Source organism: Sus scrofa, chromosome 14, assembly GCF_054392235.1.
Source record: "Sus scrofa isolate SSC_HxYL_T2T_F1_AM1 chromosome 14, Sscrofa_HxYL_maternal_Yorkshire_Landrace_v2.0, whole genome shotgun sequence".
Taxonomy (NCBI): domain Eukaryota; kingdom Metazoa; phylum Chordata; class Mammalia; order Artiodactyla; family Suidae; genus Sus; species Sus scrofa.
The window spans coordinates 81633844-81650610 of NC_139396.1; the positions used below are offsets into that span (position 1 = coordinate 81633844).

The following is a 16767-nucleotide window of genomic DNA, read 5'->3' on the forward strand; positions in this document are numbered from 1 at the left end:
AGGGATGGAGAGACAGAAGAGACAGAACCCAGCAGCCACAGGCAGTGAGTATGGATCTTGAGAGAACTGGGGAAGCTCATTGTGGACCAGGTCTTAGATGATGCTCAGGACTTGTGGAGAATTTTGGAAGGGGAGCAAAAGGCATGATGATTATGCTAAAAATAAGTCTTTCCAGAAGTCCCCTGGTGGCACAGTGGGTTAAGGATGGGTGCTGTCACTCCTGTGGCTCAGGTTTACTGTTATGGCAGGGGTTTGATCCCTGGCCTGAGAACTAACGCAGATCCAAAAAGAAATAAACAACCCCTCCCCAGGAGTCTCTGATAGGGATGTTTACAGATGAAAGGATCAAATTTCTAAGATGTTATTAAATAATCAGAAAAAAAAGTGTGCATCAGGGGATCATACGAAAAAGGTAAGCAAGATGATAACCGTTGAGGTTGGGTAGAAGGCATTGGAAGCACTGGGAAATTTTTTCTTTTTCTTAGGGCCGCGCCCACAGCATATGGAGTTTTCCAAACTAGGCGTCAAATCGGAGCTACAGCTGCCGGCCTACGCCACAGCCGCATAGGATCCGAGCCACTTCTGCAGTGTACACCACAGCTCACGGCAACGCCAGATCCTTAATCCACTGAACTAGGCCAGGGATTGAACCCGCAACCTCATGGTTCCTGGATGGATTCATTTCTGCTGTGCCACAACGGGAACTCCTGCACTGGAAATTTTTATAAAAATGATGCTGTGTTGCTACCCCCAGATTCTAATGCAATCAGTCTGTGCAGCCTGGGCATCACCAGTTTTGGAAGCTCACCTGGGGACTGTCACGTGTCATAGGCACTGGTCATGTGTGTCATAAGAGGCACTGGTGGAGAGCATGTGAGGAGTGGTTATTATACTTTATACTTCAGTGCATAAGCAACATTTTCTAGATTAAAAAATTAACATCAGGAGTTGCCATTGTGGCTCAGTGGTTAACGAACCCGAACAGTATCTATAAGGATGTGGGTTCGATCCCTGGGTTCAGGATCTGATGTTGCCGTGAGCTGTGGTGTAGGTCGGCAGCTACAGACCTGCTTTGATCCCTAGCCTGGGAACCTCCATGTGCTGTGGGTGCAGCCTTAAAAACACACACACACACACACACACACACACAAAAGGTAACATCAGTCAGGGGTAAAGCCATTGCTTTTTTGTTGTTGTTGTTGGTCTTTTGTGAGTTTTTTTAGGGCCCCACCTGTGGCACATGGAGGTTCCCAGGCTAGGTAGGGGTCGAATCAGAGCCGAGTCTACCACCTACACCACAGCTCATGGTGACGCGGGATCCTTAAACCATTGAGCAAGGCCAAGGATTGAACCTGTGTCCTCATGAATCCAGTTGGGTTTGTTAACCACTGAGCCACGATGGGAACTCCTCACTTTGGTATTTTTAAAGTTCTTCAGATAATGAACCTAGCGAGAGGCCCCTGGAGCGGACAATGTTAAGTGCTGAGGGTCTTCTCCTAGGATCCCTCGGTTATAAGAACAAGCCGAGGAGTTCCCGTGGTGGTTCAGCACTAACAAACCCAACTAGTATCCATGAGGACTCGGGTACGATCCCTGGCCTCGCTCAGTGGGTTAAGGATCCAGCTGTGGTGTAGGTGGCAGATTTGGTTCAGATCCAGTATTGCTGCAGCAGTGGTGGAGGCCGGCAGCTGCAGCTCTGATTCAACCCTTAGACTGGGAACTTCCATATGCTGTGGATGTGGCCCTAAAAAGAAACAAAAAAACAAACAAACAAAACCCCAAAACTATTAAGCTTCAGAGTACTTAAGCAAGTGTGGGCATCCAGGACCCCCATCTGCCTGGTTGCTGAGTTACAGGCCTGGGTTTGCTTTGTTCAGCTTCAGCTACCTGACCACCCGGTGAGGGGTGGCTGGATGTAAACTGCAAACATCAAGGACCATGGATACATAATCCCTCTCTTTTGGTGGTAACAAATCTTGCTTGAGACATGAGGTCAGTGTCCAGGGCTTACAAACACCAGAGGGAGGGAGGGAGGGAGGCCACACAGGGATTCCGTGAGTTGCGATGGGATCTGACTTTTCTTCGAAAGGACGCTGGAACCCTATCCTCACCCAGCCACCCTCCTGCCAAGACACTATGAACAGATGGAGAATGACCATCACGGATCTGCCCCCCAACCCTGCCCACCCCAATCCCCACACTGCTAACTGCACACATCACACAGACAGGGCAGTGGCTCGGCCTCTGCCAGAGTTTCATGGATTCTTTCTTTTTTTTTTGCTATTTCTTGGGCCGCTCCTGCGGCATATGGAGGTTCCCAGGGTAGGGGTCGAATCGGAGCTGTAGCCACCAGCCTATGCCAGAGCCACAGCAACGCGGAATCCGAGCCGCGTCTGCAACCTACACCACAGCTCACGGCAACGCCGGATCGTTAACCCACTGAGCAAGCGCAGGGACCGAACCCGCAACCTCATGGTTCCTAGTCGGATTCGCTAACCACTGCGCCACGACGGGAACTCCGATTCTTTCTTTTTTTGTCTTTTGTCTTTTTAGGGCCACACCCATGGCATATGGAGGTTTCCAGGCTAGGGGTCGAATTGGAGCTGTTGCCACCGGCCTACGCCACAGCCACAGCCACGCCAGACCTGAGCCGTGTTTGTGACCTACACCACAGCTCACGGCAACACCAGATCGTTAACCAACTGAGCAAGGCCAGGGATCGAACTCACAACCTCTTGATTCCTAATCAGATTTGTTTCTGCTGCGCCACGACGGGAACTCCCATGGACTGTTTCTTATGTGCTCTGGGAAGGTGACTGAGGGAGGTGGGCTCCCTTCAGGCCCAGGACATGCAGCCCTGCCGGACACTTACGGCTCGCATTCTCCAGCCGGACCAGGCAGTTGAGGAAGTCGTCGAAGCCCAGCTGGAGCTCCGGGTCCGCATATCTGAGGACAATCAGCTGCAGGAGGGGGCTGCTGAGCTGGAAGCCTGTGGGGAGAGGGAGGAGGCCCGAGGTCCCCCTGGCTGAGCCCCATGGGGCCCACCTTTAGAAGCACCCAGTCAGCCTGGGGTGGATGAGTGAAGGAAGCTAGTGTCCGAATGGTGCCCTTGGTTCAAGCGCATGTGACAGTGGGTGCAGGCAAAGTCCCAGTGCACCTTCTGAAGTCCCGAGTTAAAGATCTTGGCTTTGACCCCACGTCACCCCTGGGGTCTTGCTGACGTTTCAGGAAACCTCACTTGGGAGAACTTGATGCTGGACAGTGTCTGAGCCCCATGCCCCCTCCTACCCAGCCTCATTCTGGTTCTAGGGCTACATTTCCATCTCTTGCTGGCCCTGGGTTGGGGGTCCCAGCTGGGACCCCCCTGCAGTTAATGGGTGTTTCCCATGGGCATTTTAGCCCAGAGGAGTAGGGGCCCAGAAGTGTAGGAGTTTCTCAAAGGGGACCTGGAGCAGGCTCACCCACACACATCTGAGATGGAGTGAGACCTGGGGCCTAGACACTTTGCTTCCCTTCTCTGGGCTCCACTGTGTTCATTGGTCGAATGAGGGGTTTGGACAATGTAACGCTCCTTCTAAATTCAACACTGAAAGCCTTGATTTTCTTTCTTTCTTTCTTTCTTTTTTTTTTTTTTTTTTTTTTTTTTTTTTTGCGTTTTAGGGCTGCACCCGTGGCAGAAACTCCCAGGCTAGGGGTCTACACCACAGTCACAGCAACTTGGGATCTGAACTGCATCTGCAACCTACATCATAGCTCACGGGCAATGGCCAGATCCTTAACCCACTAAGCAAGGCCAGGGATCAAACCCGCATCCTGGAAACTAGTCTGGTTTGTTTCCATGGCACCAGAATGGGAACTCCTAAATGCCTTGATTTCTAACTGGTGTTCCCCCCCTTTTCCCTCAGCCTGCACCCAAACTTTCCAAAAGTTGTTCAAAGCGTTGCTTAGATGTCTGCCCAGGGCCTTCTTGTCCCCTCAGTCCAGGCGAGGAGGAGGCCAATTAGATGCTGGGCACAGTTTCTAGGGTGTGCACTGTGGTACTGGCTGTTGGCAATATTCAGAATCCCAGTGTCTGCTTGATGGGGCTGGAAGAGGGGTGGGTGGGGGCTGATCCCCCATCTGTGAAGTCAGGAGAAAAAATGTGGCCACATCCCCTATGAATGGCTCCCTTTGTCCCCTGCTCTGTCCTGCCAGGTCCCCAGACCCTAAGATCAGGGCTTTTTCCTCTGTGGCACTTTTCACACTTATAACTAATTTTGTTTTCTCTGCCGTCGGACAGACCCAAGCTGGTCCTGATTTGCCCATCCTGTCCATTTATCAGACCAGGAAGCTGACAATGGTTCCCGGTGTTTGTTCTACCTGAGAGGGACCTGGACTACATACAGGCTTTGGCCAGGCCCAGGGTTGTGTCCGCGAAGCCTACTTTGTGGGAACTGCCCTGCAGCTTGGCAGGAGCTGTGGGCTACAGTGACTGTCATATGCCAAAGCCAGATGAGCCCCAGAGACTCCAAGGGCCTGGCAGTGACTGCCAGGGGGTTAGGAAGGCCAGTTGGAGCCCATCCTTCGTGCAGGGAATGGGTATAAATTGCAACAGAATCATCGGTTTGGATTCCATCTGCTGTGGCACAGCCAGGGATAGAAGGGTATACGCACTATGGACCCCAAACCTGACCCCAAACCACGGGATAGACATGCCTCGTCTCGTCTGTGTTAATCGCCATCTAAAAACAGAAATTAGAGGTTTGGGAACAGTACAGCTTGCCCCCAGAGCCCCATATAATTCTGCTTGGCCAGAAAACTTGGCCAGAGGCGAGGCCTCCGGGGTCAGGCTAAGTGCTTCCTTAGTGGAAACACTTTCAAGATGCTCGCCAGTGCTGCACAGCCATTTAAAACGTGCGCCCTGATGAGAGTGAGCAGATCCCGAGTCCGAACCAGGTTCTGCCCTTAAGAAGCATCCATTCTGGGCAAAGCCTGGCCCCCTCCTTGGGCCCTGAGAAGTGAGTGACCCGTAGACAGGACCCGGCACGCAGCTGGCCCCCGTGTGGTGGCCCAGGCTTTGCTTTACCTGCGGCTTTCAGGGCGCTCCGCAGCTCGTAGGAGGACATGGTGCCCGATTTGTCAGCATCGAACTGTAGGAAAAGGCTCTGTGGTGGGAGAGCAGAGGTGCTGAGAATGAGAGCCCCCAGGAGCCCTGCTGCAGCCCTTTGATGGCAGTAATGGGGCCCCGGCAGGGCAGAGAGTCCTCACCCCCCTGGAGGAGACAGTGGTTGGCTTAGAGCCCCCCCAGATGTGGGTCCCTTTGTTTTCCTTTTGTTTTGGGTGGAAGCACGGCGGTACTTCCCTAAGTCTGGTAAAGGAGTGTTGGAATTCCATCATGATTTCTTCCCCTGGAAATCCTGATCCTGAACAGAAATCCTCTGGCCGGCAGCTCTGTCTCTTTAAAATCCCCTTCTGGGAAAGGAGGGGGCTGGAGGTTTGGGGTGAAATATGCACACGTTGTATATGGAATGAACAGGGATCTCTACTCAATGTTCTTCTTCTGTTTTTTTGTTTTTTGTTTTTTTTTTTTTACTTTTTTTGGCTGCACCTGCGGCATGCAGAAGTTCCTGGACCCAAGTCGCTGCAGTGACAACACTGGCTCCTTAACCTGCTGCATCACAAGGGAACTCCCTCTACTCAATATTCTGTGATAACCTATGTGGGAAAAGAATCTGAAAGAGAATGGATGTGTGTACATGTAGCACTGAATCCTTTTGCTGTCCACCTGAAACTAACACCGCATTGTACCACAACCATATGCCAATAAGACTTTAAAAAATTAAAAAATAGAATAAAATCAAATCCCCTTATGCTCTAGGCTTGTGCCATCCGCTATCAGCCCCGCACTGGCCAGGTACATACCATCCACTTCTTCAGCTTGTCCCAGAACACTTTGAATTCACTAAACTCTAGCTTCCCATTGCCGCTGGTCTGTGCCGAATGTATCAAGGAAGAAAGGAGAACGTGCAAGTGCTTTCAACCCAGGGTGCGGAGGTGGGGTGGGGAATGGGCTGGCATGGGGTGACAGGGGTGACGGGGACTCAGGGCTCCCAGGGAGGGGATTTAATTATTAAGCCATGAATCTCTGAAGAGGGGCCATTGGGGGGTGAGACAGGGATGGCAACAGGACCCCAAAGGACAACGAGATTCCCAAGTCCCTTCACAAATATTCCCCCACTGGCCAGACGGTGCCTCTTGACTCTGTCCTAATTCTAGCTCCAGGGCCTCCCAGGGTTTGGTTACTCTCTTTGAAGAAGAGGAATCCATGTTCCAGGAAACTCTGCCTTATAGAAAAACACTGACATCTATTTCTGCCAGCATATTTGGAAGGATACGTCCATTAGAGAAATGATGTTTTTACAGGAAATCAGGCTGAGCTCCTTGAATTTGATGTCTTTTTCTGAAATCACATGAGAAAGCAGAATTCAGTTGACCCTGATAAGATAAACCCATTTCCATCTGCTGAGCATCCAAGAGTGTGGCTGGATCTGGGAGGGGGAGGGTGGTGATGGGGTCACTCTAAGATGCTGGAGAGAGCAGAACGTGGCCTTTGAGGAAGATTTTCAAAATAAAAACGGGGGTATCGTTCCATCCATTGATCCTAGTTTTAAGAATCCCAAGCAAAGAATAATAAATTAAGATTTTTATTGGGGGTTTATGTTGTGGCTCAGTAGTTACAAACCAGACTAGTATCCGTGAGGATTCGGGTTTGATCCCTGGCCTCGCTCAGTGGGTTCATAAGGACCTGGCATTGCTAAGAGCTGTGGTGTAGGCTGGCAGCTCTAGCTTTGATTTCACCCCTAGCCTGGGAACTTCTCAATGCCACAGGTGCAGCACTTAGAAAAAAAATAAAAAATTATTAAGGCTATTTAAAATGACGATTTAGAAATTATATATATGGGAGTTCCCATCATGGCTCATAAGTATCCATGAGGATGTGGGTTCTATCCCTGGCCTCACTCAGTAGGTCAAGGATCCCAAGTTGCCGTGAGCTGTGGTGTAGGTTGCAGATGTGGCTCAGATCCCGCATTGCTGTGGCTCTGGTGTAGGCTGGCAGCTATAGCTCTGATTTGACCCCTAGCCTGGGAATCTTCATATGCCAAGGGTGTGGCTCTAAAACGACAAAAGAAAAAAAAAAAAAAAAGAACGTACAGAAATGACATAAATGACCAATGGAAAGGTTCGGATGATAAGTTAGGTTATGTTCCTATGATGGATTATTACACAATCCTTCCTTTTTTATATGACAAAAACATATTCAAGATGTAAAGTGAAATCTTACACAAGGATAAAGTACAAAATGAGGACAATGAAAAAGCAAGTAACTAGAATAGACACTTTACAAACAATCCTGCAGAACGGCCCATAGGCACATGCTCAGGGTGGGAAAATGAAAATTAAAAGCACAATGCAATATCCCGGAAGGGTGGAAATGAAGTAAGAGGCAATAGTAAAAATTGGCATGATTGTAGAGCAACAGAAACTTGGGCATCGTTGCTGGGAATAGTTTGGTATTTCATAAAAAGTGAAACATATATAGAAAATATTTACGGGCTTGTCTCCATGGGTCTGAGGGGTAGATTGCAAAGGTGGTCTGGAGCATACAGGGCGCAGCTGAAAGTACCGCATGTTTTGAAGCATATACAGTGACCTGTGGAAAGCTCCTAACAATTAAGTTTAAATGGCAGGACTTAGAATTATTGGAGATATTTGAATACTCATGTACCGCTACTGGAAAGGTAAAAAGGTCACTCTGGAAAATAGTCAGGCAGCTTCTGAAAACATTAAATACAGTTACTATTTAACTCAGCAACTGTCTTAGCTGTGTGTCCAAGAGAAATGAAAACACACCTCCACATAAAAAATTAGTACATGAAGGTTCACAGCAGCATTATTCATTGTAAATAACCAAATGTCCATCAGCAGATGAATGGATAACCCGAACTTGGTATATTCAGACAATGGAATGATAGTCAGCCATAAAAGGAAGTGAGGGAAAGCTGATGGCACGTTACAACCAGCCAAAGAGTTCCTCATTTTATATGGTCCTTTTTTTGTTGTTGTCTTTTTGTTTTTATTTTTTAGGGCTGCACCCGAGGCATATGGAAGTTTCTAGGCTCAAACTGGAGCTGCAGCTGCTGGCCTGCACTACAGCCAGAGCCACGCCAGATCCAAGCTATGTCTGCCACCTATACCACAGCTCATGGCAATGCAGGATCCTTAACCCACTCAGTGAGACCCGGGATCGAACCTCATCCTCATGGATGAGGTTTTCAATCTGCTCAGGCTTTCAATCTGCTGAGCTACAACGGGAACTCTGAAAGCTATTTCTAAAGTCTCCCTCTCCTTTGGCAACCACAAGTCTGTTCTCCATGTCCATGAGTTTGTTTATTTTCTGTAGGTAGGTTCATTTGTGCCATTTATTAGATTCCAGATATAAGTGATAGGGTATTTTGATGAACTGGGAGTTTGGGGTTAGTAGAAGCAAACTATTGCATTTGGAGTAGATAAGCAATGAGATCCTGCTGTATAGCACAAAGAACTATATCTAGTCCCTTTTTTTTTTTTTTTTTTTTTTTTTTTGTCTTTTTGCCTTTTCTAGGGCCGCTCCCGCGGCATATGGAGATTCCCAGGCTAGGGGTTGAATCGGAGCTGCAGCCACCGGCCTACGCCAGAGCCACAGCAACGCGGGATCCGAGCCGAGTCTGCGACCCACACCACAGCTCACGGCAATGCCGGATCGTTAACCCACTGAGCAAGGGCAGGGACTGAACACGAAACCTCATGGTTCCTAGTCGGATTCGTTAACCACTGCGCCACGACGGGAACTCCTATATCTAGTCACTTTTGATGGAACATGATGGAGATAATGTAAGAAAAAGAATGTATATATATGTGTGACTGGGTCACTGTACTATACAGCAGAAATTGACAGAACATTGTAAATGTCTATAATAAAAAATTAAAAAAATAAAAAGTCTACCTGAAGTTCCCATTGTGGCTCAGTGGTTAACGAATCCAACAAGGAACCATGAGGTTGAAGGTTCGATCCCTGGCCTTGCTCAGTGGGTTGAGGATCCAGCGTTGCCGTGAGCTGTGGTGTGGGTTACAGACGCGGCTTGGATCCCGCGTTGCTGTGGCTCTGGTGTAGGCCAGTGGCTACAGCTCCGATTCAACCCCTCACCTGGGAACCTCCATATGCCATGGGAGCGGCCCAAGAAATGGAAAAAAGACAAAAAAAAAAAAGTCTACCTGAAGTCAGCCCTGGAGAGAAGGTCTGTGGCTCTGACGAGTAGGGAGCCTGGGGGAGCTGGGGAAGCAGCAGGTGCCGAATGTCCCACGTCCCCCCACAGAAATCCTAGGGTCCCGCAGTGGTGGGGGGGCTGCAAGCACTTACTCTTTTGCAGCACAGCATTTAAAACATATTTGAGCTCCTCAGCTGTCACTTCCATGTCCTGTTGAAGTGAAGACAATTGCTTTTCAGACCCATGGGCCTACCCAGAGGATGGGAGAATGTCCCCGATCCCTGAGCTAAGCTCCCTAGAAAATGCTTACCCTGGAGGAAGCTTGGGTTCGAGCCTCCAAGCCCGTGCACAGCAAAAGCACCTGGAGAGCTTTAGAAAAAATCTCCACATGGGGTGGGAGGCTGACCCCAGGCACCCTTTCCAGTGGAAGACTGGGAGTATGGCTCACTGGTTATTTTCAAAGCCTCCAGGAGAGAATTTCAGAACCAGTGATCTAAAGCGGGTCACCAGGTCCTAGTCAATCTCAGCATCCGTAGCACTGAGAAGCTCATGGGAAATGCAGTCTCAGGCCCCAGCCTGCCCCCCCACCCCCCTCCCCAGAAACCTGCATTTCCAGCAGGCCTAGGTGATTTCTATGTCCAGGACAGTTTGAGCAGCACTGACTCGGGATTCCTCTGTCCAGGATTTTGAACCAGCCACAAGGAAAACAACTGCCCATGGGGTTATTTTCACACAGGCCTGCCCAGGCTCCACCCTGGAGTGTCTGAGGCCTGGGGATGGGGGTGGGCATGTTCAGCCCTGAGAACATTCCCTGAGGCAGCCCCATCCCCAAGGAAACAGTAAGCCAGGGAAACGGAGCCTAAGCCCAGGCATAGGGCTCGTGTGACGAGCAGCACAAGGACCAAGCAACTGAGTCTCTTGAGCACCTTTGGCTTAGTACTAAAGGGTGAATGAATCTGCAACATCCCCCTTCCCTTCCAAAGCCAGCTCTTCCTTTCTGGCAGCTTCGGTGGCTTCCCCACAGGCCTCTTCACTGTGGGAGCTGCCCCCCAATCCCAGGCCAGTTGTGCAGAGAGCAGACAAGCTGGAAATTCATTCCCTTCCACCACCACCCCACCCCCCCCGACGCCTCTGCTGCCCGGGACAGCCAGCCATGGGGAGAGGAGCAGCCGGCCACAGCCTGATAAGCACCAGCCCACGGGGCCTCTCTGCTCCAGCCCAGACTGTGGTCCCCAGGCCTCCCTGACCTGCCTGTTTACTCCCGTGCCCGAAATCCCACCGTTAGGGGTGGCGACACCCCTCCTTCACATTCAGAGCCTGGTCAGGGGAAGGACACTCAGTGTCCTTAGCACTTTGCCCTGAAGAAGTTTATCAGGCTGAGTATATTTTTGGCTACTAACAGAGAGGCTTCCAGATGGGGCGGGTTCCAGAAGAAGGGAGGTCCCAGGAGCGGCAAGAACATCCAGATTCCCCAGGAGTGGTCAGGGCCCCCAGCAAAAGAGCTGGCCAACTGAGGATGGGAATGGGGGTGGGGTGCGAAGGGCTGCCACGTGGGGGGCACCGATGGTCTCTCCTTCCCAGTGGCTGGCTGGACCCACATCTGCCAGCCTGGCCATGCCTCTGCACTAAGGATAGGATGATGGTGTGTGTCTGCAAGCTAACGGTGGCCTCCAGAGCGCCACCAGGGCAGGGAGAGCCTTCTAAAGGCAGTGGCTGCGGGGAAGAGTTCAGAGCAGACACATCTTCCAGGCTCCCTTTACTGGCCTGAGCTCCTTGGGCCCCTAGTGCTCTGTCAACACTGGGTGACTGCACGGAGGAGGCTGTCTTCAGCACCTCCTGAATGACCGGGGCTGGTCTCACCTTGTGACCAGCTCCACCGTGCCTCAGACACCCACGGCGCCTCTGGGAAGTGTGGCTGATAACAACTTTACTGCCTCCCCAAGCGGGAAGCCAGGCCCTGCAGGACATCAAGGGCTGCCTACCTCACCGGCAACTTGTTTAAACAGGGCCTGGAACTGCCGTTCCTCCTCCGTCTCCTGGCCAGGGGCTGTGGGCTTTGGAGGCTGAAAATGAACCAGAGGAACTTGCATTGAACCCACAAAAAAGAAACTTGACATTGCTATCTCAAATAAAGAGCAGGAAGAAGAGCTGCAGGCTGGAGGTGGAGCCGCCTCTCAGGAAAAGCGGGAGCTCCCAGTCATGCCAAACCCTGTGGTCCAGCTCAGAACCGGCTGCATCACAAATGCAGCCTCCACTCCTGTGAAGCCTTTTTAGGGACCTCTGGAAGGACTTTGTTAGTAAGAGTCTTAAGCCTCCTTGTCTATTTTTTCAATTTTTTATGTCTTTTTAGGGCGCACCCATGCCATATGGAATTTCCCAGGCTAGGGGTCGAATCAGAGCTGTAGCTGCCAGCCTATGCCACAGCCACAGCAACGCCAGATCCGAGCCGTGTCTGAGACTTACACCACAGTTCATGGCAATGCTGGATCCTTAACCCTCCGAGCGAGGCCAGGGATCAAACCTGCAACCTCATGGTTCCTAGTTGGATTCATTTCCGTTGCGCCACGATGGGAACTCCAATATTTTTTAAAAATTTTTTTGTCTTTAAGCCTCTTTGTCTAAAGGAAGCCTGACCTAGCAGAGTCCCTGCACCTCCTCTATCTTACCACTCATTTGGCTAGTTACTCGCTTGATCATCCACCTTGATGAGAGGTACAATCTCTCAGACAGGAGTCTGTTCTGGCCTGGAGCACAGACCCTGGTGCACAGAAAGCTCAGTAAGTGGTGTGAGCATCCTTTTCTTCTTCTGTTTTTGGCCCTGTTCACAAGCCGCAACCGAGAGAGGCAGCAAGGTCCCTAAAAGCTCCTAAAAAGCACATGGTGACTTGGATGTGTCACATGGCTCCTGCTGCACCTCAGTGCCTCTTGCAAGCCTTACAGCCCTGGGACAAGCATAAATCCAGCCCTCTCGGCCTCCCCAACACACGATGCAGGGAAGAAGTAACGCGTTCCCTGGAAAATCTAAAAATAATCTACCTGCTGCTCTCACTTTTTCTCATTTGCTTTTCTTCAATTGGGTACATTCGAAAGGTAGTCCCTGCCCTCTGGAGCAGCAGCTGCTTCTTAGGGAACAGAGCGGGTTGGAGGCACAGAGAAAGATCACTCCAAACAGAGCTTCCTAGCAAGCACTTCCCTCATCCCCACGGGTCCTGTGGGGCTAGGAGCGTTTGGAAGGCACATTTCTTGTTCTCCAGCAGGTTAGAACCAAGCTGCTTACCTGATGACGGATAACTGTTCCCTGAACTTCAGAGTTTTACATGATGCCAGGATTAGAGGGACAGGTTTGAGGATGTCCCTGAGTCCCACCCTCCAAGGTCACTGAGAAGGCTCTCACCTCAGGAAGGTCGATGTCTACACTTCCATCCATGTCCCTGTGGGGGCAGAAAGCACCTGATTCAATGTGTGTTAACTTCCTCCTTAGGGCTCTGCAGTACCGAAGGGCCCAGAGGTTCAGGAAGGTTCTGTCCTTTTTCAAGGATGTTCTATTTCGTTTCCCTTGTGGCTCAGTGGAAATGAATCCCTAGTATCCATGAGGATGCATGTTTGATCCCTGGCCTCACTCAGTGGGTTAAGGATCTGGCGTTGCCGTGAGCTGTGGTGTAGGTCGAAGATGCGGCTCAGTCTTGCATTGCTGTGTGTGGCTGTGGTGTAGACTGGCAGCTGTATCTCCAATTCGACCCGTAGCCTGGGAACTTTCATATGCCGCAGGTGCAGCCCTAAAAAGCAAAAAAAAAAAAAAAAAAGACGTTCCATTTCACGGGGCTGCATACCTGGGCATGGACCGCCCTCTGCCCTCATCCCTCAGACCCTGCCCAGCATGAAAATGAGAGGGAGGCGGTTTACCCATCACCCAGGAAGAGCTTGCAAACCCTGAACTTCCAGAAGTGAAGGGCTCTTAACCAGTAGTCATCCCCTATTTCTCGGATGTGCTTTGACCATGGATGTTTATGAAGCGTTACATAGAACAGCAGAGCCTCCCTCCCACGTCTCACAAGCCAGGAGTTTCAGGATATGCTCCCCCAAACCTCTGCATCATTGCAGACAGTTATCCAGCCTATTGATGGTTAATCATTCGTAAGGGAATTTAAAAGATCATCGAGCAAGTTGAGTTGAACCAAAAAGACTGGTCCCGGGGCTGCATCCTTTGCCCCTGCCCCTTCCTGCAGCAGTAAACCCCTGTTCCCACTGGGGGTAGGGGTAGGCTATGGGTTGTGTGCTTATGTTTGGGGGCAAGAGGAAAAACACGAGGAAGATGTTGATTTTGTTGTTTGCATCTTTAGGAGAGCCTGCAGCGATACTGAAAACACTCTGAGAAACCCAATCAGTCTTCTAGATCAAAACCTGAAGCATTGCCCAGTTAACACAACTGCCCCAAGGGCAAAGGGCCCAGAGGGAGGCCAACAGGAGGGTGGCAGGGGGCAGCCTCCCCTCCTCCTCACCCCCGGGCACCCACCACAAAGCCTTCAGAGCTTTTTTGTTGTGCAGGCCCTTCTCGTGAGAACTAGATAGGTGGAATGTGAGCTTCCTGTGGCTCTTCTGCTGCTGATCATTATGCTCAATGTCACAGCAGCTCAAGTATCTTGTTCGGGGTAAGCAAGCATGTGGAGTTGGCTTTGCCACCAATGCAGAAGACTCACCCCGCACCCCCACCCCGGACAGAGGGACAGAGAACATGAAAGGCAGACTGGCACAGCTTGGTGTTCTCCCTCTTCCACCCACAACACTTGCCATCTGCCTGGAACGGATACTAGGACGTTCCTTCTTAGCTTGTACTAGGATCCGGGAGAAGACTGCAGAATAGCCCCTCAGCAGAGCTTCTGACAGTTAGAGACTTTGTGGCCTTGACTGAGTTGAAGAGAAAAAACCATGCCTCTTGGGAAACTCAACCAGATTTTCTAATTTCTTTCTTTCTTTTTTGTCTTTTTTAGGGCTGCACCTGTGGCATACGGAAGTTTCCAGGCTGGGGGTCGAATCGGAGGCATGGCTGCCAGCCTACACCACAGCCACAGCAACACCAGATCCAAGCCTTGTCCATGACCTACACCACAGCTCACGGCAACACCAGATCCTTAACCCACTGAGCGAGGCCAGGGATCGAACCTGCATCTTCATGGATACTAGTTAGGTTCTTAATCCACCAAGCCACAGTAGGAACTCCCAGACTTTCTAATTGAGGGTACAAGTGACCCCTGAACCACAAAGGTTTGAACTGCTCCATGTGGAATTTTTTCTTTTGCAAGAAATCAGTATGATGTTTACAACCGTGGCTGGTTGGACCCGTTGCTGCAGAAAGCATATTTGCAGAAGGCTAACTATGGGACTTGAGTGTGGGAGGATTTTGGTATCTATAGTGGGTCCTGGCAGATAGCAAGGGTTGACTGTTTTCCTTTCTTTTTTGTCTCTTTTTGCCTTTTCTGGGGCCGCTTCCCAAGGCATATGGAGGTTCCCAGGCTCAGGGTCTAATCGGAGCTGTAGCCACTGGCCTATACCACAGCTCACGGCAATGCTGGATCGTTAACCCACTGAGCGAGACCAGGGATCAAACCTGCAACCTCATGGTTCCTAGTTGGATTTGTTAACCACTGCGCCACGATGGGAACTCCTTTTCTTTCTTTTCTTTTCTTTTTAGAGCCGCACCCACAGCATATGGAGGTTCCCAGACTAGGGGTCAAATCAGAGCTGTAGCTGCCGGCCTACGCCACAGCCACAGCCATGCAGGATCCGAGCTGCATCTGTGACCTACACCACAGCTCAGGGCAACGCCAGATCCTTAACCCGCTGAGCAAGGCCAGGGATCGAACCCTCAACCTCATGGTTCCTAGTTGGATTCGTTTCTGCTGCGCCATGACGGGAACTCCAGGTTGACTATTTTCTCACCACCAATCCGACTCTATCCTACTAGACAAAAGTTAAACCAGAGCAGCCTATGGAGTCACAGCTGTCTCTACTTTGTTACCTCAGGCTGGTCCTTTGAGAAGGACTGTTCTGGGTTAAGTACAGAATCCCTAGATTTTGCCATTCTCTGTAATCACTAGACTGTCTCCACCGATAAAAGAAATGGATTCTTGTATCTTGAGCCATTTTTTTTCCCCTCTGCCACAGAACAACCAATTATGAAGGGCAGTTGTGGGAAAATATTTTCCATTGAAATAACTGATACAAAATAATTTTGCCAAGGGAAGTTCCCTTTGTGGCTCAATGGTTAACTACTCCGACTAGGAAACATGAGGATGCAGGTTCAATCTCTAGCCTCTCTCAGTGGGTCAAGGATGCGGCATTGCCGTGAGCTGTGGCGTAGGCCAGAAGCTGTATTTCTTCAACCCCTAGCCTGGGAACCTCCATATGCCACAGGTGTGGCCCTAAAAAGGAAAATTAATTAATTAATAATTTTGATAAGACATTGCAAAGGATCTTTGGCAGAATGTGAAGTATGCAGGCACCTGGCAATTAGCTTTTATGATTGTAAATTAAGTGTCTGACCCCAAGCCTTTGATCTCTGAGGCATCTACTTCAAAGAATAAACACACTGGCATAAACACACTGCCAGCTACATACCTGGACAAAGAGCCAGAGGCCCACTCTGACATTCTTTTGTCAGAAAGCTCTGGTAGACCAGATGTCTGACTGACCTTTCCCTTCCCCTGCTTTAATTCCAGCTCTTGGGTTTCAAACCCATTAAGAATGAACCCGCGAAAATCTTTGACCTCAGCAAAGGCAGAACCAGGGATCTTCTCCCCCATCCTTCTACCCTGTGTGGCCCTGGGTGGTCCATGTACCCTCCCAAGACCCATGAATAATACAATTTATTTTTCAGAGTTCCCTGACGGCTGTTGCTGAAGTGTGTCTGCAGGCATAATAAGAACTGCAAAGGCTGGTCCAGCCATAACACGAGCTCTGGTTGGGGAGATATCTGGGGAGTGGGGGCCCGTACAGCTCAGACAGTACGGGCCCAGGGGGTACCTCGGGCATGCAACCCAGAGCACCACTACCCACAGGCTGAGACCAATGCAGAAAAAACTTGCTAACTGTTATTTAAACCGGAGCTGAAAGAATACGTCATTCTTGAAACTCGCAAGAGCTACCCCCTTCATTGTGCACAGGCATGAGTCTTGCATCCTTCAATGTGGCTCCCTTTCCAAGAGCTTCTTGGTTAAAGGTCTGGGAAATGAAGGGCCCACTGGGGAGGGTAGGATTCTGGGAGCAGCTGGAGAAAGCAGCTTTTTCTTTTTCTCTTTTGGCTGCCCCTGGCATATGGAGTTCCCTGGCCAGGGATCAGATCTGACCTGCAGTTGTGACCTATGCCGCAGATGTGGCAACTCCGGATCTTTAACTCACTGAGCCTGGCTGGGGATGGAACCTGCGTCCTAGTGTTCCAGAGATGCTGTGGATCCTGTTGTGCCACAGCAGGAACTCTAAGGGCAAC

General features: G+C 50.4%; 1 protein-coding gene across 3 annotated transcripts in view; it reads right to left on the reverse strand.

The window, feature by feature from the left end:
* The window catches only part of CAPN9 (calpain 9), a 43314-nt gene that overhangs the window by 6038 nt on the left and 20509 nt on the right, over window positions 1–16767 (reverse strand). For all 3 annotated transcript variants that reach the window (XM_021073119.2, XM_001927215.5, XM_084996880.1), the window contains 7 exons: window positions 12679–12715; window positions 11267–11347; window positions 9437–9494; window positions 6375–6439; window positions 5902–5970; window positions 5066–5144; window positions 2873–2989 (listed from right to left, as the gene is read on the reverse strand). In XM_021073119.2, the coding sequence (XP_020928778.2) occupies window positions 2873–2989; window positions 5066–5144; window positions 5902–5970; window positions 6375–6439; window positions 9437–9494; window positions 11267–11347; window positions 12679–12715 (506 nt within the window). The remainder of the gene's footprint in view (window positions 1–2872; window positions 2990–5065; window positions 5145–5901; window positions 5971–6374; window positions 6440–9436; window positions 9495–11266; window positions 11348–12678; window positions 12716–16767) is intronic.